This window comes from Thermobia domestica, chromosome 11, assembly GCF_964235325.1.
Source record: "Thermobia domestica chromosome 11, izTheDome1.hap1.1, whole genome shotgun sequence".
In the NCBI taxonomy this organism is placed as follows: domain Eukaryota; kingdom Metazoa; phylum Arthropoda; class Insecta; order Zygentoma; family Lepismatidae; genus Thermobia; species Thermobia domestica.
This window is the reverse complement of record NC_137464.1, coordinates 189,843,365-189,870,439: the sequence shown is the minus strand read 5'-3', so window position 1 is coordinate 189,870,439 and position 27,075 is coordinate 189,843,365. Positions and strand designations below refer to the sequence as shown.

General features: G+C 35.7%; 1 protein-coding gene across 4 annotated transcripts in view; it reads left to right on the top strand.

Moving 5' to 3' along the window:
* The window catches only part of LOC145664613 (uncharacterized), a 280,282-nt gene that overhangs the window by 184,475 nt on the left and 68,732 nt on the right, over window positions 1-27,075 (top strand). For all 4 annotated transcript variants that reach the window (XM_081731431.1, XM_081731428.1, XM_081731430.1 and 1 more), the window contains 5 exons: window positions 3,552-3,840; window positions 19,748-19,821; window positions 20,593-20,808; window positions 22,648-22,781; window positions 24,058-24,142. In XM_081731431.1, the coding sequence (XP_081587557.1) occupies window positions 3,552-3,840; window positions 19,748-19,821; window positions 20,593-20,808; window positions 22,648-22,781; window positions 24,058-24,142 (798 nt within the window). The remainder of the gene's footprint in view (window positions 1-3,551; window positions 3,841-19,747; window positions 19,822-20,592; window positions 20,809-22,647; window positions 22,782-24,057; window positions 24,143-27,075) is intronic.

Below are 27,075 nucleotides of genomic sequence, written 5' to 3'. Positions count from 1 at the left end.
GGATCATTAAATTTAACAGTAGTTGTCATGTAGTTTGTAACGAAGTTTTTTTTTTTTTTTACAAGTTTTATTTTTATTCAGTCAGTATGACGTTTTAACTTTCCACGTAATAAAACGTGGGCAGTAAACTTGCATTGAAAATAATTGAAACTTCCTTTACAATGCTTAGTTAAATAGAATAAAGAAAACGACCTGAGGATATAGGTTCAATCGAAATATTCATATTGTTGCTTGTGTATTTGTCTATTATGTCGGCTTCTCTTGTACGTAGGGTCGTACATTAATCGCGGATCAGATTGAGACTTTCACAGGCCCGTAGCCAGATCAGTAAGAAAGGGTGTCGAGATAATTTTGGAGCAAGGAGTCGTCGAGTTAAAATAAAATAAAATTGTCTATCACTTTCTCTCAATCGATCAGAAATTCTGTTATTGGTGTTTCTGTCCCATTTATTCCATCACCAAATCTTTTATGTTTGCCACGAAAAGAAGGTGTAAGAATTCTTCTTCTTCTTCTTTTGAACTTATATTTTTGAACAAACAACTGAAAGTTTAAGGGGTATGAATGTAGTTGCAGGGGAGCTCAACCCCAAGCCACGGGCCCAGTTTAATAAAAAAAAATAATATTTTCCTGAAGATAATCCGACTCTTGTTGTGCTAAACGTAACCTAGCAATATTTGTAGTAATAACCAATTTGAGATATTCTGTGTTCAGAGACTGGCATAAAAGTGCTTTGCTTTTCCGATATCCACTTATGGCATTGTACAGTCAGAAGAGAGAATTGATTTTTGTTTTTCATATTACTTGGCAAATCACGTACTACACATTGGGAAGTTTTCATTCATTAGATCCTCAGCTAATTGCATTTTCACTAAGAAATATATATATATATATATATATATATATATATATATATATATATATATATATATATATATATATATATATATATATATATATATATATATATATATATATATATATATATATATATATAATTAAATATTGGCTGGCATTATCATCTTTCTTCGCTTTCCTTTTAGTGTATCTTCTATCATATCCTTCAGAATGCAGTTGAAGAGTAGATTCTTACAAAGATGACTCCATCAAATAAAAATAAATAATCTAATCAAAGTAAACATTTATTATTACAGTTTCGGCGGTATACCAGTGCCTTCGTGAGACACATTATGCATAGATTAGTAACAACAAATGTTTGCTTTAGTCAGATTTTATTTTTACTTATACGTAGATCAAAAGCGAGAATGAACAGCATTCATAATTCCCTTGTCTAATAGTAATTCTTTACATGATATCCCCTCCCGGAGATCCGAGTGGGAGTAAATTTTACCCCCGGAACTATATATTAACCTGCAAAAGACCGTTTCACATATCGTCGCATGAGAACCAGAGGAACGTAACTCCAAATATGCGGTTTTAGCCTTCTTCATGTTTGCACATAATTTTGAAAGCCTCACTTGATGTAAATGGAATGTAACGCCATCTGTTCTCCTTGTCGATCATCTGTTGTATTGTAGCTCAATTACCATCTTATTAAAAACACACCTTTCTAAGAAAATAATATTTTTGTCCTCTCGCCTGTAAACCTACAAAAATGGAGTTACGTTCCTCTGGTTCTCATGCGACGATATGTTCACCACTCTAGTTTTCCCTCTGATAGCAGAAGGAGGTTTCCTATTGCCGACCACGACGTCTAGTGCTAATGCTAAAGTTTCTGCCGAGACACTTTTCGTGAGGCTACTCCATTTAGGCCAATTCGGCAGGAGTGGCCCTTCCGGCAGTGAACTACCACCGATATTATAGCTCTAAATTTCACTATAGCACACAGTCCTTCTCTCCCAGCGCGTAAGTGTCTTCGTTTAGGTGGGTTGTCGGGGAGGATAAGGATGAAAGTCTACATTTATTTGATTTGCAGTAATTTGTACGGAAGACGTAGACTATTAGAAGTTGACAGTTATGATGTACTAGCGTTTTCAATCAAGTAGACGACACATGTAGGTTAACGATGGCAGCTAAAACTTTTTTCTTCTGAAATGTGATTATTGGACCTTCATTTTTCTTCTTCTGTAGTCTTAAATTAATTCAGTATATTTCAGGTACTTATTTTTCTTTCTCCTTTTAATAATCTCCGATGTTATTCCAATTTCCTTGTAGTGTTTCGAACTATAGTTCGTCATTCTGCGTCCCACTGAACATAGCATCTCAGTTTTCATATATATATATATATATATATATATATCCGAAATATTTGAGAAATTGAACTCGTTTTGTGTGTGTGTCACTATAAGACTTTCGCTTCTGTAATCACGCGAAAGCAAATAACGCAGTTGAGCGAGAATGTTAGTACGACGAGACCGTACCCCTCCAATGAATTCGCTTCCATTGAAATCAAAATTATACAGCTGCCAGCCCAGCAAATAAGAGTTAAATTTTTGCAGACAATATTTTAGAACAATAATGTTTTTATTGTATATTTTAACATTTTTCTCATGAGATCGGAGTAGAGAAGTTTTAAGCCAGTGTAATTAAGGGTGTCAAATATTTCAGTGAAAAAAATGTTCAAATGTTAATTACTTAGAGCAATATTACATAAAATTTTCTGTTCATTTTGGTTTCAGGTTGTCTTGAAAATATATTACATCCATTAGATTACAGTGCAGCAATTTGAAATCGAAACTGGAGCTGAAAAAAAAAATGAACATAAAATATTTCTTACATTCGATCATTCAAAGTACGACCTTCCTACATCCATATATCGTTGCGGCCTGACAATCAGTGCGTAGAAGGATTGCTGGAGTCATTTTGTGGAATGCTGTTGAAAACCCTTGTCCTAACTCCCTTGATCCCCGCTACCTCATCAAAGTACGAACCTTTAAGTGCAGATTTGAGTTTGGGAAATAGGAAAGTAATCGCACGGGGCTAGATCTCGTGAATAGAGAGTGTGTGACAACACAAATTTCCTTTTGGAACAAATAGCCATGCACAATCACTGCCTTGTGACTTGGGGCATGGCCAAGGAGCAAACGCTACTACATTACCCCGATACGTGGGCCTCAAACTTGTGATACGTTGCACTTCAATACAAGGTAAAATGAAGAATTAACTGTCTGTTTTGTAGGCACAAATTCCTTATACACAATGCCTTTACTATTGTGAGAAAAAAAAATGAGCAAAAGCTTTATTTTGGATTTTGACTGCCACAGTGTTTTGGTTGTGGTGTGGAGAATAAGATTTCCACTTTGCACTCTGATGTTTTGTCGACGGGCCATATTGAAAAAAACTGCATCTAATTCCCAGTAACAATATTCAGGAGGAAGTTAAGGTCCCGATTGGCGTGTGTATTTTAATTTCACCTTCTGTATATGAAAGAATCCGTTCTATACATGCGTGTTGTTTTGATACAGCGATTTTACTTCTTTTAATGTTTGATTTGTACTTTTTACATGTTTAAACAGTTTGTCTGTCATTCTGTTACATGAGTAGTGTGTGAAACTTAAAAACACGTTTTTAATTATTTTCCTTTTTTCTTTCAGGAATTCACAGATAGCACATCGAATCACAGTGTATCTACAGGTGGCTTTGTTAATCCTGCTGCAACATCCAATGAATTCACCATTTTTCCACCTCCAATCAACAACCATTTATTGTCATCTTCGGGAACAGTTGTCAATCATACTTCTGATGGAGCAGTCCACTTTGAACCATTGCCAGACATCAAGCCTCGACCTCCACGGGTTGCTCGATCAGCATCAGTCCAACAAAAGCGACCTGCTACCTTCAACAATGTCGTTAATAACGGCCTATCCGCTCAGGATTGGTTCAGTAAGTGTCCGTTTGGTTTTGTTATGCAGAGGAAATGGGATTGTGGTTCTTCGTTCTTCCCTAGTCTCATCCCCACTTTTTGTGAATTCTAATGAATAACTTAAAAATGAATATAAAAGATGTAGAAAGTAAACCAGATAATATCTACAAAACGATATTATATGAACCAATAATTGTTTTCAAGATCCTATTTATAATGTATAAATTTAGGTGCCCAACAATTATAATGTCATGAACTGCGTACCCAAATTTCTGGTCTATAAGAAAAGATTTGGAAATGGTCATTAGTAGTTTATATAATAGCATTTTGTAGATATTCATCTGGCTCACTTTTTATATTTTACATACTTTTCATTATCTTTAAGTTGCTCTATTTAAAAAAGTGAGGGTGAGATTAGCGAAGAACCTTAATGTTGTTTTAGAAGATAAAGGGGAATTTGTATATCTCTCGAAGCCCTTCAGAAATTCATGGGGACACATCCAAACAGGGTCGTTGGATTATATATATATAATTTGCAATATGGTATGTGAGCGTAGTCTGATGCCGCCGAAACTGAAGAGATTCTGGGAGAGATTCATTATGGAGGTTCAAGTATATATAATCGATTTTTGCAGTAATTTAACAATCAGTGTTTAATAACAATAAGAAACCCGCATCCCAGGAAGCGGACCCCGCCGCTATTGCATGTGGTTCGGCGTATGACGACCTTCGAAAATTCCCCTACATAATGTGCAATGGCCGTCAAATGCCACATATCGCGGGCGACAATCAGTCGCACCATTCAGGGAGGGGGATTAAAGTTTTTGGAGCCCTGGAGCCGACTATTTCAAGGGGGCCCTATGTTACGAACTAACAGTTTTAAACTCCTATGTATGGAAACTATTATCAACAATTTCCGACTCATGCACAAACACATCCCATGTGCCCTTTTTGTGGTCATGGTTTTCACACAGAAGACGCGTGTTTGTTGCGTAAACAGTCTTTAAACGCGTAATGTCTGTAAATGTGGGAAGTACATTTACAGATAACACTGTATTAGGAAATAAGAGCCATGTTCTAAAAATCCTCAATTACTACACGAAATAATATGTTCTTAATGCCATTTTGATTAAAGATAAGAATGTTGTATTAGATTTCGCTTCGCATATTTCAATAATTAGAGAGGATTTAGTTTTACCTAAGGCTAAGATATTGAATATGAGCACGCGAATAAAAGGAATTACTCAGATTTTTTTTTTTTTTTTTTTTTGATAAACAAGATAGCAATTGTACGTTTCAAAATTAATGGGAGAATATTTCATCATGCTTTTCGCGTGTTAAGTAATATTTCCCAAGACATGTTGTTAGGGAATGACTTTTTAGTATATCAGAGAGTCCAAATTGATTTGAATAGGAACATTTTATTGTTAAGGAGATTTGGAAAGCCTCCTAGTTTTGCTCTTAAGTAATGACAGAGATATTTCAAAGGATTTGTCAGCACAAGCTAATAATTTGGTTTGTAATAGAGGTCCATAACAGCTCACTCCCTCACAAAATAAGTATCGTGAAGACGCTGGTGGAAGATGATTTAATTCTAAAGGTACCGCGAGCGTAGCGAGCGAGAAGACAATTAACATGGGCCTGAAGCCTATAATATAATAAGTTGATTGTTATATTTCTGTATTAAAGAGAGGGATTTTGGGGGGCCTCCTGAGCCTTGGGGGGAAAGGGGGCGGAGCCTGGGCTCCATTGGCTCCGCCCTTAATCCGCTCCTGGCACTATTCACAGGGAATTATGCCTCACGCTCGGAGCAGTATGCATGTCCTGAAACCGTGTCGTGTGGCTGAGCGTAAAAGAAACTGCAGGAGCCTGTGTGAACGTCATCTTGTGGATGATCAGTGGAAATTTGTTGTTACCCTTGATGAAGCGTGGATTTACCTCATATACTGTGATAAAGTTCGTGCAATTACTTACAGATCTGTTCACGCAACGGCAAAAGCACACAGAGCTTCCCCAAAAGGTTCATGATTGTAGTCAGTTTCTCGTACAAGGGCAAACTGCGTCTCTGAAAGGCCAAAATCAGTGTTGCGTACTACCAGACTCATGCCCTGACAAATGTACCAGCATGAAATCCCAGGATTGTACGGATAATACGTAAACCAGATTTAACTGCACGAGAACTAGGCATCCTACCACATGGCGAAAACATCGTTGGAATTCTATCGCTGTATAGAACAGGAAACTGAAATTGCGGCAATTCCCTTCTCTGACATCTGTGTCAAGAGCCTAGATGCCAGCACAATAGACTATTGGCTTTCGGACTCACATCCTCGAATCCGCGCCGTCTCCGGCCCGTGAAAACTTTGTAAAGGAAGTGGGATGTTTTACCAGTGGTCCAGCTGCGACGCAGTCTCCTGCAATGAAAACTCCAATGCCGGACAGGCTTGCAGATCGAACACAACCGGTGGTGGAGACGCGGCAGTGGCACATCCGAATTCAGTTCAATATAAATGAATCAATCTTTGTATAGTGGAGGAAGTAGGTCCTATATTAAACTTCCAATCTAAGACTTCCAGATAATAAATCTAGTACATGCGACTTATATTGAAGGCGACTATACCTATCTTGTACGATACACTTGCGAATAAACCCCGAAAGGAAATCGTTTCCGGGAATTTTTCATTTGTATTAAGAGCTACAATTACTAGAAAATCAAGTTACATATTTTTGTGTAATTTACGAAAAAATATAATTGTCGGTTTCAGAAGTACTGAGTGTAAACACTGACTATATATTTTTAAGTTTGTCGACCCATGGTTATGCTCCGAAGCTAAGTGAGACTAATGATGATGAACGAAGTGGTGGAAGGAAAGAGGAGAACCTTGAGAAAAACACCCACATGATGTTTATCCACCGCAAAGCATACTTGGCAAGAGCTGTAATCGAACCAGGGACCCAACGCACGAGAGGTGAAGCCTCTATCACTGATCCATCACAGTCCCTCACTAAATATACGTAACGATTTGAAGGAAATACAGAGTATGCATTTACATATATTCCATGAACTAAAGAGTTGATTTTCTTCAGCAGACTAGGAAGCTGTTTGATAAGTTAATACTTGCGAAACACGACTTAAGAAAATTCAGCATCACTTCGAGAGAAAACATGCTACATAGTGACGTATGCAAAGGGGAGTTCCAAGTTTCACTCCTCCCCCCTTGAGCAAGATATTATGGAAAGATAAATATTAACCATATTGAGATGCGTATAGAAACGTCTAAAATGATGTGAACTTGGGAGGTTGAACCCCGCTCCGCCTTTAATGAAATATTTCGTGCACAACTGGAATAGGCCTCCAGATTTGAAGCGGTTTCATATATATATATATATATATATATATATTAGAAAAAAGTTTTCTTGGTAGCGTTTTAGATTTCTAAAAAGTGCTTTTTGGTTTCAACATGAATAAATATTTCCACCTATCTCGTAACGAACAGTAGTGATGAGGTAACTCATTTTTTTTTTTTTACTTGTAATTATGACAAACATTGGCAAAGTAATCGTTATATCGAATAGTTTATAAGGCTTAAACCACTACTGTACCATCCAAAGTAGAATAACCTATTTGTGTGTTATACACTGTGGTACATAGACTCATATTTAGATATCGTTAATAATTCTGTTTATTATGCTTCCTTGGAAACATCCTTTATTTCATTTGTTTTAACACTATAATTTACGTTTTAATTATAGGTTAATCTTAAAATAGCTTTCAGCAACATTAAGAAGTTTAATTCCGTTTGAGCGTAATTGAAGGACGCTAATGGATCGAAGTTCATTTGTGAGTCTTTAAACGTTCCAGGTGAAGGCCGAAATATGTATAGTTTAGTAATCTGTTAAAAGATCGAAGAGTGATTTTCGACTGAAATTGTCAGTAGCGTTGTTTCTAATTATCATTTTGGAAGTTGTCATTTACGTCATACGTTAAAAAAGAAAGAAAAAATAGGACTGAACATTGCAATGACCTTAGTTGACTTTGGAAAATCGAATGTTATTTTCTAGGAGAATATTGATTTTCTTATTGATATACAGTTTTTTTTTTTTTTTTATGTACGTTCTACTAGCGTTACAATATATATTCTGTTCATTTATCACAAAATATTTGTGCTGCACCATACTGGCGCAACTGATTTAAGTGTATGTAGTTTCATTTACGAATTACCTTATAGCCTATTAGAGCTGAGAGTTTGTGTTTTATTACGTATAGTTAGGAGGCTTTGCAAGTTCTGGGGGTGGGGAAAGAAGCAATTGCTGCTGTTTCTGTTCTTTCACATTTTACTGCACAGTTGTGATACAGCCAATCAGTGGCGTACACAACAAGAGTTTCGAAGGTTTAACCTTCTGATCTTAGGCAACACATGTAATTTTTGTAGTCTATCATCAATAATACACCGTATTTAAAACAGAAAAGCAAATGTAATTGACAATATAATTATGGTATGCACAGGGCCGGATTTAGCATTTTGGCGCCCCTAGGCCCAGTATTTTTTTCCGCCCCTAGTCTGGTTAAAATTACTTTCCTAAAAACCTTTATTAAAAAATATATATATATCAGGCCTATATGTTAATTGCTTAAACACCATTCCACAATGCAATTTTATCATTGCAAGTTTTTTGAGGAATTTACTTGGTTCTGGGCTTAACAAAATACCGTTAATGTATTAACGAAAGATTGGTGAACTTTACCAACAATTATTTGTTCCAATGAACTTCAAAATCAGAATGCTTTATTAGCCTGATTTTTAAAATCAATTCAAAAAATATGTTAAGTTATGGCTAATTATTTTTATTTCTAGATATTTTTAAATTTTTTTTTCTCTCGGCCGTGTGCCCCCTGGGAGCTTGCGCCCATAGGCCCGGGCCTATTGGGAAATCCGGCCCTGGGTATGCATAAAATACATTTGTTAAATAAGTATTACCAGCTTCGCTTGGGCTATTAATGTCTCACAGTGCCTACATACTTTTACTGTATTTGGATGCATTATTTAATTGGAAGATGTAGCTAAGGTTATGAAGCAGTACTAGAAGCGATCTTAAAAGGGTACCTTTGTTGACTTGTAGCAGTTTTAATAAGTTCAGTAAATTTCTCTGCCTTCAACTTCTCAGCAAATTTCGCACACGACAGATCGATATCAAAGCGAATTATAAGGTGTGCTTTAACCATGTTCATCGAAAACGATTCATTTCGTCACTCCCAAAATAATCTGAATAGAATACAGAATAGGACTAGTAAGAGGAAAAATTACCGGACATTTAAGGTCCGGTTTTGAGGTCGTACCGAACACCGAACAAGGAAGTCAAAACCGAACTGTTCGGTAAAATACCGGACGGTTGGCAACCCTACCGACAGCTCAAGAATGAATAGCTCTTAAATTAATTCAAGCGTAAATTATTCTAGTGACTTATAATAACAGGACGATTTTTTCTTTCAGGTCATGCTTGATAGAAATAATCATGACTATTGTTATAAAAGTAATCAATATTTGTAGATAAAAAAGAACAATATTTTGATTTTATTTCTGTGAAACAAGAAATAGAAGGAAAAATGTACAACTGAATATGTAAAGAGTCTTTTATAATTTTCTTGTTTGTATTATTTCTCTTTATATGTAATTTTGCGATCAGAAGTTCTTGGTATCATTACAGACACAAACTTCATTAAAAAAAAAAAAAAAAAAAAAAAAAATGAAATTCAAAAATTGTTTTAACCCGTAACAACATACGCCAGAATTTTTGACATGACAACAACACAGGCCCGTCTGTGAGACTCCCTCTGAAATTTACAGTTGTTAAGCAATGTCTGTACTGAAAAATAAAGATTGTGCATTTTTATTCTCTGCCCATATTTTCTTAACAAAATAAATGCAAATAGCCGTTACAAAATTCGTTACATGAGAACTACTACAAATACAAAATACATTGACGAAAACTTTTGCATATTTTGATAGTACTGTATTAGTATTGAAACAAGCACTTTTACTTGAGTCCACAGAAACAACATGATGCACATTTAAAAAAAAGGCCCTTTTTATAAAAAATACACAAACTTATAAAAAGGTAAATATTTTAAGAAAAATACAGGGTACCTAAAAAGTAATACTTTTAAATGGAAAATTAAACTGCTATAAATTTCAGTTTTTGAGTTACTATAAACTTTACCAAAGACAATATCTATTCCATTTCCATTGTGATCAAGATTAATTTATGTTCTTAAAACAAAAACACCAAGTTGTTTTGTGTTTTTTCACTTTTTACTTTGTACAATGTTGGCAAAAATTAATAGAACACTCATAGTCCGATCATGGTATTTGTATCATGGTCCGATTCTAAATCAAAGTTTTCATCAGCTGTCAAATCTTCATCATTCCTTCTTCCTCCTCCAACCACTGGGCAGCAACATTCCGAAAAGATTAATCGTTTGGGCTCACGCACAGCACGCGAAGGACCAGGGACAACATCGATTACGTTACAACACACGCCCGTCTCTAGACGGCAAGCCAGAATAAACAATTATTTATACGACCTCTATAAGAGCTACAAACACACTGCAACGGTAGTAGCATAAGGAAGGATTAGATGGTAGCGTCATCTAATTTTGCAATGGGAGAAAAGAAAAAGCTAGTGAGTGGTACCTTGAGCAGTTTCGGAGAAGGGCGTGTGTTGTTACGATTTAACCCTTATCCGGGCAAGACATTTTTGTAACGTAAACGGGCAACCGGGGCCTGTGAGGCCCAGTATATATTTTAAGTGCAAAATACACAAAATCAATGCCTATTGTCACTTACTGTTCAGACTAGTCTAGAATGTACCGGTATATATTTTTTAGGGATGGCCAGAGCCGGTTCTTGGTGGAACCGGTTTTCGGGTCTGAACGGATCCGGTTCTAGAAGATCCGGTTCCGGAACCGGTTTTTCGGATCCAGGTCTGGAACCGGTTCTTCGGATCCAGGTCTAGAACCGGTTCTTCGGATCCAGGTCTAGAACCGGTTCTTCGGATCCAGGTCTGGAACCGGTTCTGAAAACAACCGGTTCCTCGCGGAACCGGTTCCGCTGGAACCGAAACTTTGTTACCATCCCTACCTAAACGCGAGCTGCTGGCAAGCTGTGAACAGTATGCTAGATGAAATGGTGGAAGCGACAGGCAGGCTCCCAGACGGCGGCAGCTTGTCTCATTTGGCTAAATAAACTGGGTAACTGGCAAACTCATTGGCTAAACAGGCAAACTGGCCAACTCATTTGGCTAAACACCCACTGGTGGACCAATTTTTTTTCTGGGGGCACAAGCGGGTCTGGGCGGGGAAGGCACAAGCGCATGGTCCTCTTTGCATTATTTTTGAAGGTGAACTTTGTGCCTCCTTTACGGGTCTTTGGAGGCTTTCGGATCCAGGTCTGGAACCGGTCCCTAAGATCCGGTTCTGGAACCGGGTTTTCAGATCCAGATCTGGAACCGGTTCCTAAGATCCGGTTCTGGAACCGGGTTTTCAGATCCAGATCTGGAACCGGTTCTTAAGATCCGGTTCTGGAACCGGGTTTTCAGATCCAGATCTGGAACCGGTTCCTAAGATCCGGTTCTGGAACCGGGTTTTCGGATCCAGGTCCGGAACCGGTTCTGAAAATCGGATCTCCGAGAACCGGTTCCTCGCGGAACCGGTTCCGCCGGAACTTTGTGGCCATCCCTATTATTTTTGTCAAGTAGCGAAACTTCGTGTCACGCTTTTGTAAGCCGACCAAGCAGAATAGCAAATCCGGTCCAGACATTTTTGTAACGTAAACGGGCAACCGGGGTCTGTCAGGCCCAATATATATTTTAAGTGCAGAACACTCAAAATTCAATGTCTGCTGCCGCATACTGTTCCGACTAAAGGTTACAATAGTCACGTGTTCAATATATAATTATGTGACAATTTGATCTAATATTTGACAGGAATTTCACTAAAGTTATACGGGGCCTCCTAGGGCCCGGTTGCCCGGTTACGTCAGGAAAAGATTTTCAAATTAAAAAAAAAAAAAAAAAAATAGCTTTACCAACTCTATATGTTCATGATTTTAACTTCGATGAAAGATAGAAGAATTCAGTATTTTATGTCTTCGAAATATGTATGGTTATTGAGAAATTTTAGAAAAAAGAAGCTACTGGGCCTGGGAGACCCCGGTTGCCCGGATAAGGGCTAAAAAAGGACTAGGAGGGACAGTAGTTATCTCTATGTATAAGATAAGAAATCCTAAGTGAGTGAGTGACTAATCAGCAACCATACCAAACCGCTTAAGCTATAAACGTGAAATTTAGACTCTGCATAGGATTTGTGACGTAAGATACCACTAGGGAAAGATTTTTGGAAGGGGGTTATAGGGGTGGCAATTAATATATTAAAATGTCCACATCTCCGAAATTCTGAATGTTAAACATGAAATTTGGTGTATCGTCTTCTCATGTAAAATAATTAGACACGCGTTTCAGAGTTACAGATTGCGAAACTATGCTATGCATAAGTATCGGGAGTCCTATAGAACAGTTATGTACGTCTATCAGTCAGTCGACAGGTATCAGAGCAAAAATGGTAAAATATATCGAGAAGCGGCTTTTTGCTCTCTATTCGGCGTTCCAGGAATAGATTCTATCTCCCTCGGTAACCCTCTATTCAAACTTGAAGTGGCTCAAATTACCTATTTACGTTTATCGCCCTAGAACAAAAACGGTAACAAGGAAAACCAGTGTTCTGTAACAGATCCAACGTCTCAAGAAACAATATCGTCACAACCCACAACACTCTTCCGAAACCGGAAGTGGTTGGGAATTTACTACTACTGGTTTCAATACTGATTTTCATAGAGCAAAATCAGTCAAATATATTGATAAGCTGTTTTTTTGCAGACAATTCTCCGTCCCAAAAATAGATTCCATCTCCTTTGTTAATCCTGTATTGAAACTGGAAGTGGTTTGTAGTAACTGTTTACGGTTACAACATTTTAGAACAAAAACGATAATAGATAGTAACAAGCGTTTTTTTTTTTTTTTTTTTTTCAATCAATTCGGCGTCTCAAGAAAGCATAGTCACCTCACAACACTACAGAAAACAGAAGTTGATGAAATGTACTGTTATTTCCGGTTTCAGTATTGATTTCCATGAAGAAAAACTCAATCAGGTGGCTAAAGAAACTATGACAGTTCATGTAGAATCTTCCTATCATTTTGCAGGACAATTCTCGGGAGCATGTATGCAGCTTGTGGCTAATTTGTTCGCTCTATGAGGCTGGGAAACATACTTTACGATACACGTTATTACACGACCTTAAACCCCTATTGACTATGATTTGATTCCTAAGGTGAAAACACTACTTCGTCATTAGTTTTCAAACTGTTCCAAAGATTTCATTGGAATAATCAACAAGACAGATACCGCTGTAGATATACTACAAAACAATTTCCACATTACTAACGAAAGTTGTATACATCACTGAAGGACTTCTGGTTGGCGCGGGTACAGTAAAAGATTCACAGAGGTATCTATTTTGTATTACCTGTAAGCAAATAGTTACCGCTATTAAGTTTTAATCTTTGTGTATATATTATATAAAAACAACACTTATATTTAAATTCAAGAAAAAATAAATATTAATAAATGAACAGATACTTTCAGCTGTGATTTGGATAATATTCATTAAAAAGTTGTTGGTTCCACTGTTAGCAAAAAGTTAATTCACGAATATAAGTGAAGTAGTAGCAAAGCAGACTAGACCAAGTAAAATTTCTACAAAATTGAGTTATGTATACGGAATTACTGGTAATAGTATGATTTTTAATCTGCCAAACTAATTTTCGTACTTTTCCACTAATTTTCGTAATTTTCGTACCAGTGGTCTACTCTGTCGTTCATATATGTATTTAGAATAGTCTGCCTTGTTCCTATCCATATGTTGTTGCTATGAACCTTTACATCTATGCATTTAAAAGGCTACTGTATTTTTTTCTTTGATTGTCGATATTATCTCGTTTTGCTACAGCTATAGTGAAATCGCGGACATTAACCCGTCAAGTGGTTACTTCCCTTGCCTGATGGCAATTCCGCAGTGGGTATTTAAATCTCTACGCTGCATCTCACAGATCATTTAAATTTTAAAAGTACGTAGAAAGATTAAACTAAAAAATTCATTTGATTTTTCTCAGTTTGTAAAAGGATAAAATGATATCACGTCTGTTTGCCATTTACAAAGAAGATAAAAATGTTAAATTGCTTATCGACAGATAACTCCTGAAGTCATAAGTAATAAATTATATGGTGCGGCAAAATTAGGTTGGCATCATTTTTTGTTACTAGAAACTTAAGTAAAAACTAGAGCAGAATGCTTATAAGAATAGTAGACTGTCTAATAGAATTGTCTTAGGAGTAGTGTAATAAATGGGATTCAAAAGGACTGCCTTTGTTTTTAATGCAGAGCTTTAAACGCTTGGTAAAATCTTCGACCGCGCGCTGCAGCTTTTCAATGACAATTTTGCATTCTTCCTGATGCAGAGATTTTTCAGTTACCCCAAACTTGTGACACTTTTCGCACAAACTCTGGTCTCCGAAATAGGATTCATGTTGTAGACCATCGGATTTTGATTCTTCGGATGTGATGAAATCTTTAAAAAATAATAAAAAGTTTCAAGCTATACTGTCGGATTGTTTTCCTTTGGAATCCCAAGCAAAGTTGTCTTTAAATATCTGTTGCTGATTGCCGAAGTGCTGCTGTATCCACAGAAGTACAGCAAACTCCAGATTATAACGTCGGTCTACTTCGTTCATTTTGATATTTTCACTAAAACTATCTGTGTTTTGTCAGCAAAAATAACTCTCCGTACTACGTCGGACTGCAGACTGTGGTCGGCCGAAGATGCTGGTGTTGGCCACCCTCTTCGTAATTGCCTATTATTCAGTAATCAAGAACGCATTCTTTCACACACCTGGAATGCGAAGTAGGAGTACATGAAGTCTTTTCGGACTCTCATGGTTTTCTTCGATGAGGCACTAGGCTTTCTAAAGCTTGCACGACTTTTGTAGCCTACAAGTTTCCCTATGGTTGTTCGCCACACTATTTGTTGCTAATTTCCGTTTCACGAGCTATTTGTCGTACAGAACAGGGATTCCAGATGAACGTGTCACGAAATTTTAAATTTTAATAATATTTAGTTAAAATCAACTTTGAGACAGACTGTACCAGTCAACGCTTCCAGTGCTAGCAGCAATGCTAATTACTACATAGTCATTACTTTATATAAATTTAGTTTTATACTATTAAATTATTATTATTATTATTATTATTATTATTATTATTATTATTATTATTATTATTATTATTATTATTATTATTATTATTATTATTATTAAATGAAACAAATGTGTCGCGAAGTAATACTGGTATTAATCATTAATTTTTATTGCATGCAGTTCCGCGATTGGGCATCCAGCGACTACTGGGCATGATGATGGTGGGTACTTTTTCTCCTTCATTTACGATCACATTTATGGCCAAGCTCTTTAAAGTCCATGATCATGTTACATACGATTTGCCGAGACTTACCAAATGAGTAATTGCAGTTTGACACTCTCTTTCAAACAAGGCAATAATTGACAACTTTTTAATTTGCAGTGAGAAAAAGTAAAATAGAAAACTAAAGGAAAATCAGTAAACTAAGGGGCAATCATAGCTTAAAATATGAAGGCTGGAAATAAGGAATGTATATACGGTAAATTCAGACAGATGGTAAGATAAATCGAATTTTGCAACGCAGTGAGTGGAATATAATTACACAGTGAAAACCTCGTGTCAGACAACGCGAGAAATACTTAATATATATTTGTTCAATGAAACAAATATTTGAAGTTGAGAAAAGTAGCTAAATGAAATATTTCATTTAAAGTTATAATTGTCATTAAATATGATCCCAAATAACATGTAAGGAGTTTTCTATAAACAAATAAAATTTGTTAACAGGTCTTATGTCTGTGATCGCCTTCGCACCACCATGCTCCAGAATGGATGCTCAATGAGAGATATAAATATGGCCCTGAAAAGGACCTGTGCAAAGGACACTGACAAGGACAAAAGCACAGATGAAACAATAAATGAAGAACGGAAGAACATAATCTGCCCATACACCGGCAACACTTCTGGAAAGCTTAGCAGACTATTCGCTAGGTACAGTCTGGGCTTTCGAACCCCTGGGGTTTATCGCATTCCGTGTGAATATGGTAAATCATATATTGGACAAACAGGACGAACCATTGAAGCCAGATGCAAAGAAGACAGCAGTTATATCATACTAAACCAACCAGAAAAATCTGGGCTAGCCGAGCACAGCATCAAACAGAAACATAAGATTTTTTTCACAGATACTAAAATAATAGCAAAATGCTCAAGAGTTTGGGACAGAAGGGTAAAAGAAGCTGTTGCAATCATACAAGAAAAAACGAACCTTAACAGAGACACAGGATTCCAACTAAGTCAAACACGAACACCAATCATATCCCGCCATTTCAAGCACCAATCAGAAGCCGTCATTTAAGCCACCAATCAGAAGAGTTCAATCACACATACATGAGGTATATATTACATACACTCTATTGCCCCATCATATTCTCCTGAAGTTCAGGACGATGTCAACCCTCGAAACGTTGCAAGATACAACACTATTTACGTGGCTGCAGCCCGAGAAGACCTGTTTGCAATACGTCACCAGGAAAGCTCCAATAGATATTTTAATTAAAATGCGTGGCCTGAATGACTGAAGAAAATAACATTATAATTGGGTAAAACTTCTGTGTTTTGTATAAAACTCTTTTTTTTTTTTTTTTTTTTTTGTTGGAAATCAACCAAATAATCTGTTTTGTTACTATTGAGTTACAACTTGGGCATTGTTTTGATTCTTATATTTTGTAAAATTTACTGCTTTCTTAAAATGAAAAAAACACTTTACTGAAAGTTATTTCTTCTCACAAAAACAACTTTAGTTAATCTCTGAATATTTGGAACATTGGAAAATATATCTTCTCACAAAAATGGTTATTGTGGAGGAGCGCTCATGAGATTTCATTCCCCGGTCTTTAATTGTCTTAAATGAGTCTTTCGTAAAGATAATATACAAACCGATTTCATTAAGAATATCGAGGATAAAGGCAAGAAAAGAGTCCGAACTCTGTACTGAAATATATATATGAAACTGGTAAATGCCTTTAAAAAATTCTGAAGATGACAGTGATACCGTTGGCTAAGTAATCGAACCGAGATATACTGTAATCTAACCGAGAGGGTGAGGAGATGATGATTTCGGTAGGAGGTTGAAAAATTAGGTGTATACAGCTTGTAGATGATATGGTACTTATTGCGCAATCTGAAAAGAAAGTTAATAAAATATTAGAGAAATTTGAGGAAAATTTGCGGAGAATATTGGATGAAAATAAATGTTAGACATACAAAAACAGTGCGGATTCGAAGCGGGCGTAATCAAATATAGAAATAGGAGGGGAGACAGAAGAACATTAGCGTTAGTACGTGGGTAGTTGATTACCGGGAGCCTGAAATAAAATAAAGGATGAAAATGTCGAAGAAAGTATATAGGAAGAAGAAAAGTGTGTCTAGTAGATCATTAAAAAAAGATTTAAGAAAAACTCATAAAATTTTCATGTGAAATATTGAACTTTATCGGGCAGAAACATGGACACTAAGCTTAAGCGACGAAAAATTACAGGCTTTTGAAATGTGGATGTGGAGAAAAATGGAGAAGCTAGCTGGGATCGAACAGAAAAGGAATGAGGAAGGGGAGAAAAGAACAATATTAGTTTATTGCAAATGAAATGTCCGCCTCAGATGCATCATTTTCAAAGAAAGAAATAATAAAAAAACAGTATATGGACAATCAAAATAGTCACCGTTTGCAGTCATAAACCTTTGCCGTTGTTCAGACAATGATTGGATTCCGTGGTGAAAGAAGTCTAGAGTCTGCAATGCGAAGAAGTTCTCAGCCACATGTTGCAACGCCTAATCGCCAGAAAGGTCTTTCCTTCCAAAGAGTGATCGAAATGTCGGAAGAAGTCAGAGGGAAATACTTCAGGAGAATACTATGAGTGAAGAAAGAGTCCCATACAGTATCTCCTGGAGAGTTTGCATCATTCTGTGAGCGATATGCGGACATGAATTGTCGTGAAACATGAGGACGCCATGTCTGTTGCCCATTAGTGGATACTGTGGACAAATTTGAGTTGGGTTTCATGTAGTTCAGTACTATAGCGATCCACAGCGATGGTTTTGTCTCGACGGAGAAAGACAAGATGGATCGAGTAGAAGAGAGTTCGGGATGCTATTCTGGATGTCAATCATGACAACCACTGTCCTGATCATTTATTATTGTCATAGGAAATCAGTTTCATCAGAAGAGATAGTTCGATGCAGGATATCTTCCAAGTTTAAAACACTCAGAGAACCAGACTGCTATTCCTCTTGACCGGCTCATGTGGCATCCAAGGTCCAACCTTTTCACCTCAACTATTGCACGGAGCCCCGAATGAAAGTGGTATGGTGTATGCCTATCACGTCTGCAATGTCACGAACACTTTTCGGAGTGTCTGCTTCCACGGTTTTCCTTAGGAGCTCATCTGAACATGCCATGTTGCCCACGGTGCTCGTTTTGCAGTGAAGTGCCACCGGAACGAAATTTATCAAGTCAACGACGAATGGTGCATTTATTTGCATTCCTGTTGCAAATACATTGTGAGTATTTTTTGTGGCTTACTGTGCAGATATCCATCCCACTTTGAAATTAAAGAAAAATTGCTCACAAATTTGTGTTCTCCAGAGTGCGCTGTCATACAATTCTGTTCATTAATGTACTGTCTTCTGACCGTCTGGGTACCCCAGCCTGTTTGCTGAACATGTACAGAGTTTGTGACGTTAAAGACATGACTTTAATCAATCTCAATGTTGGGTTTCTGAGGTGAGTTAACAACTAGACGTCAAAATGGACTTTTCATTCGTACGTACCTAATATTAGATGTAATTAAAGAGAGGAAGAGAAACTGGTTGAAACATTGGCTGAGAAGGATATTTATTATGAAAGCATGGTGGAAGGTACGATGGACTAAAAAAAAGATGGAGGGGTTAGGGAGACTAGTTAATGGACGGTATTAAAATAGAAAATTGCTCCATCAAGACGAAGAGGTTAATTGAAGGCCATAGTACATGGAAATTTTTCACTTTGGGGCAAGTGACTTGTTGGTCATGCAGATACCTATGATGATGTGCTTAGATCATAATTGAGACACATTAAACTGAAGATATCTCTTACCACGAAAGAAGAAAAGATCTTCATTAATTTACTGTTACGTGAATTTATATAATGCGTAAATGCCAATAATAATAATAATAATAATAATAATAATAATAATAATAATAATAATAATAATAATAATAATAATAATAATAATAATAATAATAATAATATAATAATATAATAATAATAATAATAATAATAATAATAATAATAATAATAATAATAATAATAATAATGGAATGTTGTTCTTTGTTCCCATTTGCAGATCTCTCCAAAATGTGACAGCTGTAAAGTTATCGACAGTTTACTCTAGTATCCTTGAAAATGATTTATTACGTATAACTTGAAAGACATAAGTATGATATGTAAACCGATAGATATAAGATGTTGCGAACCGTTACAGCGTAAGGAAGAATTGCTATATGCACAAACTTTTATTTGTATATAATTTTTATAATATTGAAATAAAGTGAATATATATTTATTTTAGATGTATTATTTCAATTGACATTTTGCTAACGCTTTAAACAACATTTTAAATTTATTGTTTCGTTTCCTTTGTAGATGATCCTCATGCCAATTTTCCAAGGAGTCAGTTGCAATATGTGAGGGAAATAGGTAGTGGGTGGTTTGGAAAGGTAAGCTATTTAAGTGATTACATTAAGTGTCAGGAATAAAATAAAGTTTAATAGTATCACCGACTGACATTCGATAATTCAAATACGCATCTTTTAGGATTTACCAACCTAAATATAGTCTAGGTTTTGATATTTTGTGTAGCAATCGTAGTTAATTTACTTATTTTTCATTCCGTTCGTATTTAGGAGGGACGAAACAAATATGAAGATTAATAGGTGAAAAATAATAAATAAGTCTTGGGTCAGGTGTGTAGTATTTATTAAAAAGTAAACAAGTCATTGGCTTTGAGCCTTGCGTATTTTGAAATCTGTGTTCTGTGTCCATGACGTAATTTGTTTCTGAAATAGGAATTAGATATAAATAGTATACGATTATTTTGTTTCGTTATGTTTTGTACATATCAGATCGCTGCTAAACCAGAATTGTGATTATAACGATTCGAAACTCTGGCAACACGCTTTCAGATTTTTTTCTTTTTCTTTTCTTTTTTTTTTTTTTTTCATGAAGATTATTTTCTTGTAACTTTTAAGGATATTTTGTATTTTTGAAGTCTAGACGACTGTCTTCAGTGTGATCTCTTCTTAATGTTCGATTCTAAGAAATAATAATGCACGTGTTAAAATATTCTCATTGTATATTTTCCTGAGTTTTTAAAATTTTATTCCAAGCCCGATTACGTTCGAATTATCATTTTAGTGCCAGTTTACCGTGTGTATACTATATAACAAAGAGTGTAATATTTATGGATAAATAAATATCTTTATTTATAGGTTGTGGAAGGAGAAGCACAGGGAATAGTGAATAGAGAAATAACAACCAAAGTAGTAGTAAAGATCCTTCATGAAGATGCCACACCAACAGACCAAATGTATTTCTTGCATGAGGTGAAACATTACCGAGACCTTCGACACCCCAACATTTTAAAAATGCTTGGGCGTTGTCTGGAGACGGATCCATTCCTCGTTCTTCTGGAAGCATGTCCAAGTGTTAGTATTATGTACTACATATATGTTAAGTTTGAATTCTAAAGAATTTTCAGCTTACTTTTTAAAATCTCTTATCAGTATGAAATGCTTTATCGAGTATATCTAAAGGTACAGTGATAAGTTCTACTAATCTCTGAGGAACATACTCACTCACAAGAAAAATGAAGAATGTTCTTTGTGAATGAATATATTTGAATTATAGTGATAAGAGATACAGATTTGTCAATTCTGTATGTATTACAAGTGGTGCCAGTCAATGTCATACAAGTGGTGCCAGTCAATGCCATAGTAACAAGAACATTTTGTGCTTTCAATAGTCAGAAACAATTTAGTTGTTGCAGATACTTATTTTGTATTTCATATTACCTAATTTGTGAAAGTTTTTATTTCAGTTACTGCAAAAAATATATTTTAACTGACATGATTTTATCGAAAAGTATATGGAAAGGTTAGGGGAAAAAAACGTAATGTAATTTGTCTTAAAATTGCGAGGAGCACGTTTTAAGTTTATCAGTTGGGTGCATTTTTGGGGGAGAGGAGGTACCCCCAATTTTATCGATAATGTAGAACACGAAAAGAAGTTTAGTTCGTTTCTGACTAAAATCATGTCGTTTAAAAATCATTATATAATTAGTGGAATCTACTTACTAATGATTTATCTGATTTCTCAAAAATGGTGATCATTTTGGCAGTAGATTGATACTATTATAAGACAACACTTGGCAGTTAAAAGTCTAAAAGAACTGAACCAGATCTTCATATGTAACATGTAACACAGAGTTCCCTCGTGGCTAAGCGGTTAACATACGCGTCTTTGGCGCGAAAGACCCGGCTTCGATTCCCGGCAGGAGCTCATGTGGTTCAGATCCCATCCTCGCTGCTGAAAGGTACACTAAGTTCAAAATGAAATCAGATTCATATGTGACAGATACTACTTAAACTTCTTGTTCATTTGTAGTTTTGAACCTATATAACCTTTAAATTTTGGAAGAACGCCAGCTGTTTTTTTATAAACTTCTCTTCCGCTTTAACTGGAAAAAGGTCACTAGAACAGTTAGATTAGTAAATAACTACAAAATCCATTTCTAAAAATCCATAAAACCACGTTTTAAAAACAATAGACTAAATTTTCGTAATTCAGAATCAAAGTTGTAAGACTTGGCAGCCGTTACTTAAAAGTTGGCGACAGCTCAGTGTTAACGAAAATTTAGTGTGTTGTTTTCAAAACATGGTTGTATTGGTTTTTATGTAAGTCTCGTACTATTCATCTGTTGGAATAACCAGTTAAAGGGCAAAGAAATGTATAAAAACAACCTTTCGAGTTCCGAATTTTAAAAATTAAATAGGCTCGAAACTGTAAATGTATAGAAAGTTTGCTGATCAGTGTCTTGTCACACATGAAGATGTGATAAAATTTTTCTAGTCTTAAATTGACCACAAAGTATGACTTGACGGTGACAGCATTCTATTGCTGAAATGACTTATCATTTTCGAGAAATTGCAAGGCATAATTAGTGAGTAATATTCCTCTATTTAAGTATATAAGATGTGTTCAGCAACTTCATTGTATACCTTATTTTATACCTGTTAGTTAGCGCTTAGATAGCACAAAAGCAAACCTTCAGAAACAAAGGTTAAAGTTTTGTTTGTCAGCCCGTGAGAGTTATAAGCTAAACTAATAGTGGCATCTAATGCTAGAAATAACGATTTCCTTTCTTTTCTTTTATTCTTTTTTCTTCCTTTTTTTTGTTTTTGTTTTTGTTTTGGTGCTAACTTTCTATTAATTGTGTTTTGCAGTCAGTGATTAAGAAATGATAATCATTGCTATTTGTTTTTCAGGGCGACTTGAAGACATTCTTAACACAAAATATACCTACTGCAGAGGCCTTAAGTCAACAGGGAGTTACTTTGTTAATGGCGCATAATATTGCAGCTGGACTGCAACATATGCATGAAAAAGGTTTTGTTCACACGTAAGTGTTTCTTTTGTACTGAAATTGTTCTTTTCTGTTCCTTATTGAAATTGTGAATGTATATTGTTCAAATATGTAATATGATACTGCTCCCAAAAGTGAAATACTGCTTATCAGAAATATTTTAGGCGTATTTCCTTATACTAAGTTCGTGACGAGTAGCTGTAAATAAATTTAATTTAATGAAGAATATTGCTAGACAGTATTGACATCTAAAAATAAAACTCTGAACTACTTTCGTTATCTTTTATACAATATGTTAAAGAAGTCAAAACAAAGGCAATATTATGAATGGAAGATTTCAGGGGTGAATTTCGCGAGCTAGTTTTAACAGTGTTAATAATTCGACAACAGCAGACCTTTTGGAACATCTTACGTCTGTCCAGCTTATTTATTATTCCTATGTTCTTTCCACAAGTTGTTCTTCAGAACGTGATGAATTCATGTTAATGAGGGTTCGTGGCTGAAATTGATACCAAGATCTGCTTTTACGTTAAGTCTTTTGCCCAGATCGCTAATAGTTTTGCGCATAGAGGCACAGTGGCTTAGTAATAGAGCGTTCACTTCTAGTGCGAAGGGTACCTTGTTCAATCCCAAGTCAAGTGAGTTGGTGATATCATCGTGTCCCTGGGTTTTCCGTAACATCCCATGTTCCATCAATTCTATCGTAATCATTTACATTCATTCATTATCCGTCTCAGTTAGTCTAAAGAAAATAAAACGTAAAACTAGAAATTACATTTCATTTCATTCACTTGTGATTCATTAGTTGCTTGGAATTTAGCGTTCCTTTTCAGCATCGAGGCTATGTAAGGGTGATATCACAATTTAAGGTGGTATCTAAACCTCTTAAATGAGTTCTTGTTTAAGGTCTTCCGCCGAAAATCGAATCTGGGACCCATTAACTAAAAACGCACACGGCAGGGTGTCCAGTCGCTTTTGTATGTGAGTGATCTAAAATGATGTATAGACGTAACTTAAGGAAGGCAGGAGATCATTAATTTATCCTTAATTTGTTTATAATTTGGAACTACGTACATTATACAAGTAAAAACAAAATAAAAAAAAAAATCCTTGAAGGTTTAGTGGTTATTTGGCGTCACGAAATATGTGAACTAAGTTAATTATATCTTTAACAATGTAAATGAAATCATGCATTTATTTTTTATTTTATAGCTTGAATAAATTTGCTTGATTTAACAAAGTTGTACGAATAATGAATGATTTCAGTACATAAATTCCAATTTTTTAATTTTTTTTTCTTGTATCTTTTCAGGGATTTGGCAGCACGGAACTGTCTAGTTACTCCTGATCTCAGTGTAAAAATTGGAGACTATGGAACCAGTATAGAAATATTTAAAGTAAGATATTACTTACTAAATAGTATTGCGAATTGATTTTTATTTTGGTTTGGGACCTGTTTTTGTCTGTAATATTTTAAGTTTTGTGTATGTCGATTTCCTTAGTTCATAAAATAGAAAGAGAAGCTTTCCTAAAATTCTATATTCTTAGTTGTAGGTTTTGGAAACACTTTGCTCAACCAGCGCAAGAAGAGAAAATATACTTGAAAATCCTCAATAAATGGCCAGAGATACAAATATATTATATTCTGATTTCGGAAAGATGACGGAATACCCTAAAGAACACAAGGATGACGGAATAGCTTCCTGTGCAGACACTTTCTCTGATCGTAATCTTGTGTTGGCGGTAGTGGATATCAAACTGTGAAATATATCCAAAAGAAGAAAAAGGTGCAAGAAGTTGAAGATTTGACAAGTTGAAAAATGGAGATCTAAGAAATCGCTTGTTACGAAAATTCGAAGAAAAATACTAAAATGCAGAAAGGATAGATGTACGTATAAACAAATGGTGGGAGCGTTTTAAACTTTGCATATATGAGGCTACTATGGGTTACTACTATAGCTATGGGTTACAGAATAGAAGCTGTAAAAAATAGAAAAGAAGGATTGGAATCATGATGATACAGAGTAAGTCAAACAAATCTACAGGAAATTACCAAGTACAAGGGAAATAGACACAAGACAAAAAGAAAGAAAGAAAGAACGAAAAAGAAAGAAAGAAGTAAATGTGGGAACATAGATAAATTAGAAAAGATGAAAAATAGACATGTTCAAGAAGGTGAAATCTACAAAAATTCGGACGTAACAAGCGGGTATTACATACGAAAGTAAAAAATAACAGTGGAAAAGTAGTGAGCGAAAGAAACGAAGTCTTAAGAAGATTAAAACAATATATTGAGAACTTACATAAAAGTAAGGGTAGTCCGCGTAACCATGATGTTGAAGAATGAGAATGACAAAGGGTTTACTATATTTCGAGACGAGTTTAAAGAACTATATCATCCGAGATGTTGAATGAAAAGGCAACCGGAACAGATAATTTGCCAATAGAATTCATTAAAAAATACATGAGAAGGGCAAGAGAGAGTTGTTCCGATTCTGTAATGAATATATAAAACAGAACAATGGCCAGAAATTTTCTTGAAGATGATAGTGATACCGCTGGCTAAGAAATCGAATCTGGAGAGATGCGTGTACTACAGAACTATTAGTCTCGTGTCTCACGAAGCAAAAGTTGCGCTTCAAAAACACAATGCTATATGGTAGATCAAATGAGGAAGTTAATGAGGAGCACTTTGGGTTTAGGAAGGATGAGGATATAAGATGCACTTTGGGTTTATTAATAGGAATCGGTAAAAAGCTTTCTGAAAAAAAGGAAGTAGGTTTATATGGTTTGCTGATCTAGAAAAGGCTTTGACCATGTAAATAAGTAATTGTTAGTAGGAGTTCTAAAGAAGGTGGGTTTGTAAAGGAAGAATCAAAGGTTTGTAAGGAATTTATATAGAAATCAACGAATCATTGTTAGAATAGGGGGGAAATGTCAGAGGAGAAGGCAATTGGAAGGAGTCTTTTATAGATACGTATATATTTATTTTTTATGTGTAAGAGATAGTGATGAAGTGCCTGCATAAGGGTGGCTTAAATTGACCAGAGGACAGAACAGCCAAGCCGAGGTTCAGCACTATGAGCAATACAACAAAGCCTCGTATCCGCTCGAGTACGTACTAGGAAAAGGCCTCTCCAATGCTGTGACTGCACATACACAGTCAATACACTCAGGATATTGACTGTGTGTGTGTGTCATTCAATGTACTCCGCATCCTCTCCTGTCTCCCTCTACCTCAGTTTCACTGGCTTGTCTGTGGTTAATATGCGACCAGCCTAAGGAGGACGGTATTTCTGTAGGAGATAGAATGGTGAAGTGTTTAAGGTTTGGAGATAGTATGGCGCTTGTTGGAGAATCTGAAAAGAATTAATAAGATGAAGGACTTGTAGAAAAGCTCGTAAGAGTGTAAGGGGGGGGGGGTTAAAAAAGTGTTATCTTTGGTGTAGGAGGTCACGTCTCTGTACCCTTGCACTCACAATTGAGACGTATTGAAAAAGGTAAAGTTCCCAATCATCCCCTCCACCATGACACATATCATGCTTTGCTACCTGTCATTTAAACTTGGGAAGATTAAAATGAAAGTTAGTAGGCAATGTAGTTGGTTACGTTCAAACTATCAAAGTATTAGAATTAGTTTGATTACTCTTTTTTTTCCTTTTCTTCTGTATATGCTTATTGCGAGGGATAGCTCCTACTTCGATGTTGGATGCGAAGTACATCCCGTAACCTGTAACCTCGCGTTATGAAGGATTATAATTTACAAATGATTACTCAAATAGTAACTATGTTTGACTATTCATATTTTCGCTTTAAGGTTGTTTTTACATTTAGCATTACACCATGGTTGTCACAACGTAATAACATTAAATATATGCAAGAACACTACAAAATGTAATAACAATATGTACAACACTTAATCAATGTACACCCGTTAAAATAAGAATGTCAGATATTAATTTTGATCAAATTTTACACTTCACAATTATGCGTATTGTCTAAAGGCAACTAGAAATTTGTTGTTAGTAGAATGGATCAAGATGACTTTCATGCGTATTTTATCTGTTGTGTAGCTTTCATGTCGATATTCGGCATGGAAATTACGTTCTTTTCTTTTACAAGTAAGAACTGTGCTATCCGAAGGTTAACTCAGTAGACAAGTGTAAATTTTTCATTTTCCAGAGTCAGCGTTGATTTGAGGGACTGCATGTCGTATTTAGTACTTTGACTCTGTCTAAATTCGTATGAGCAGTGTCATACTGAATAAATTTTTGTTACATTGTTCGCAGTATACGGTGTAGATTTCTGCTGTAAAGGACACTTAGCTATA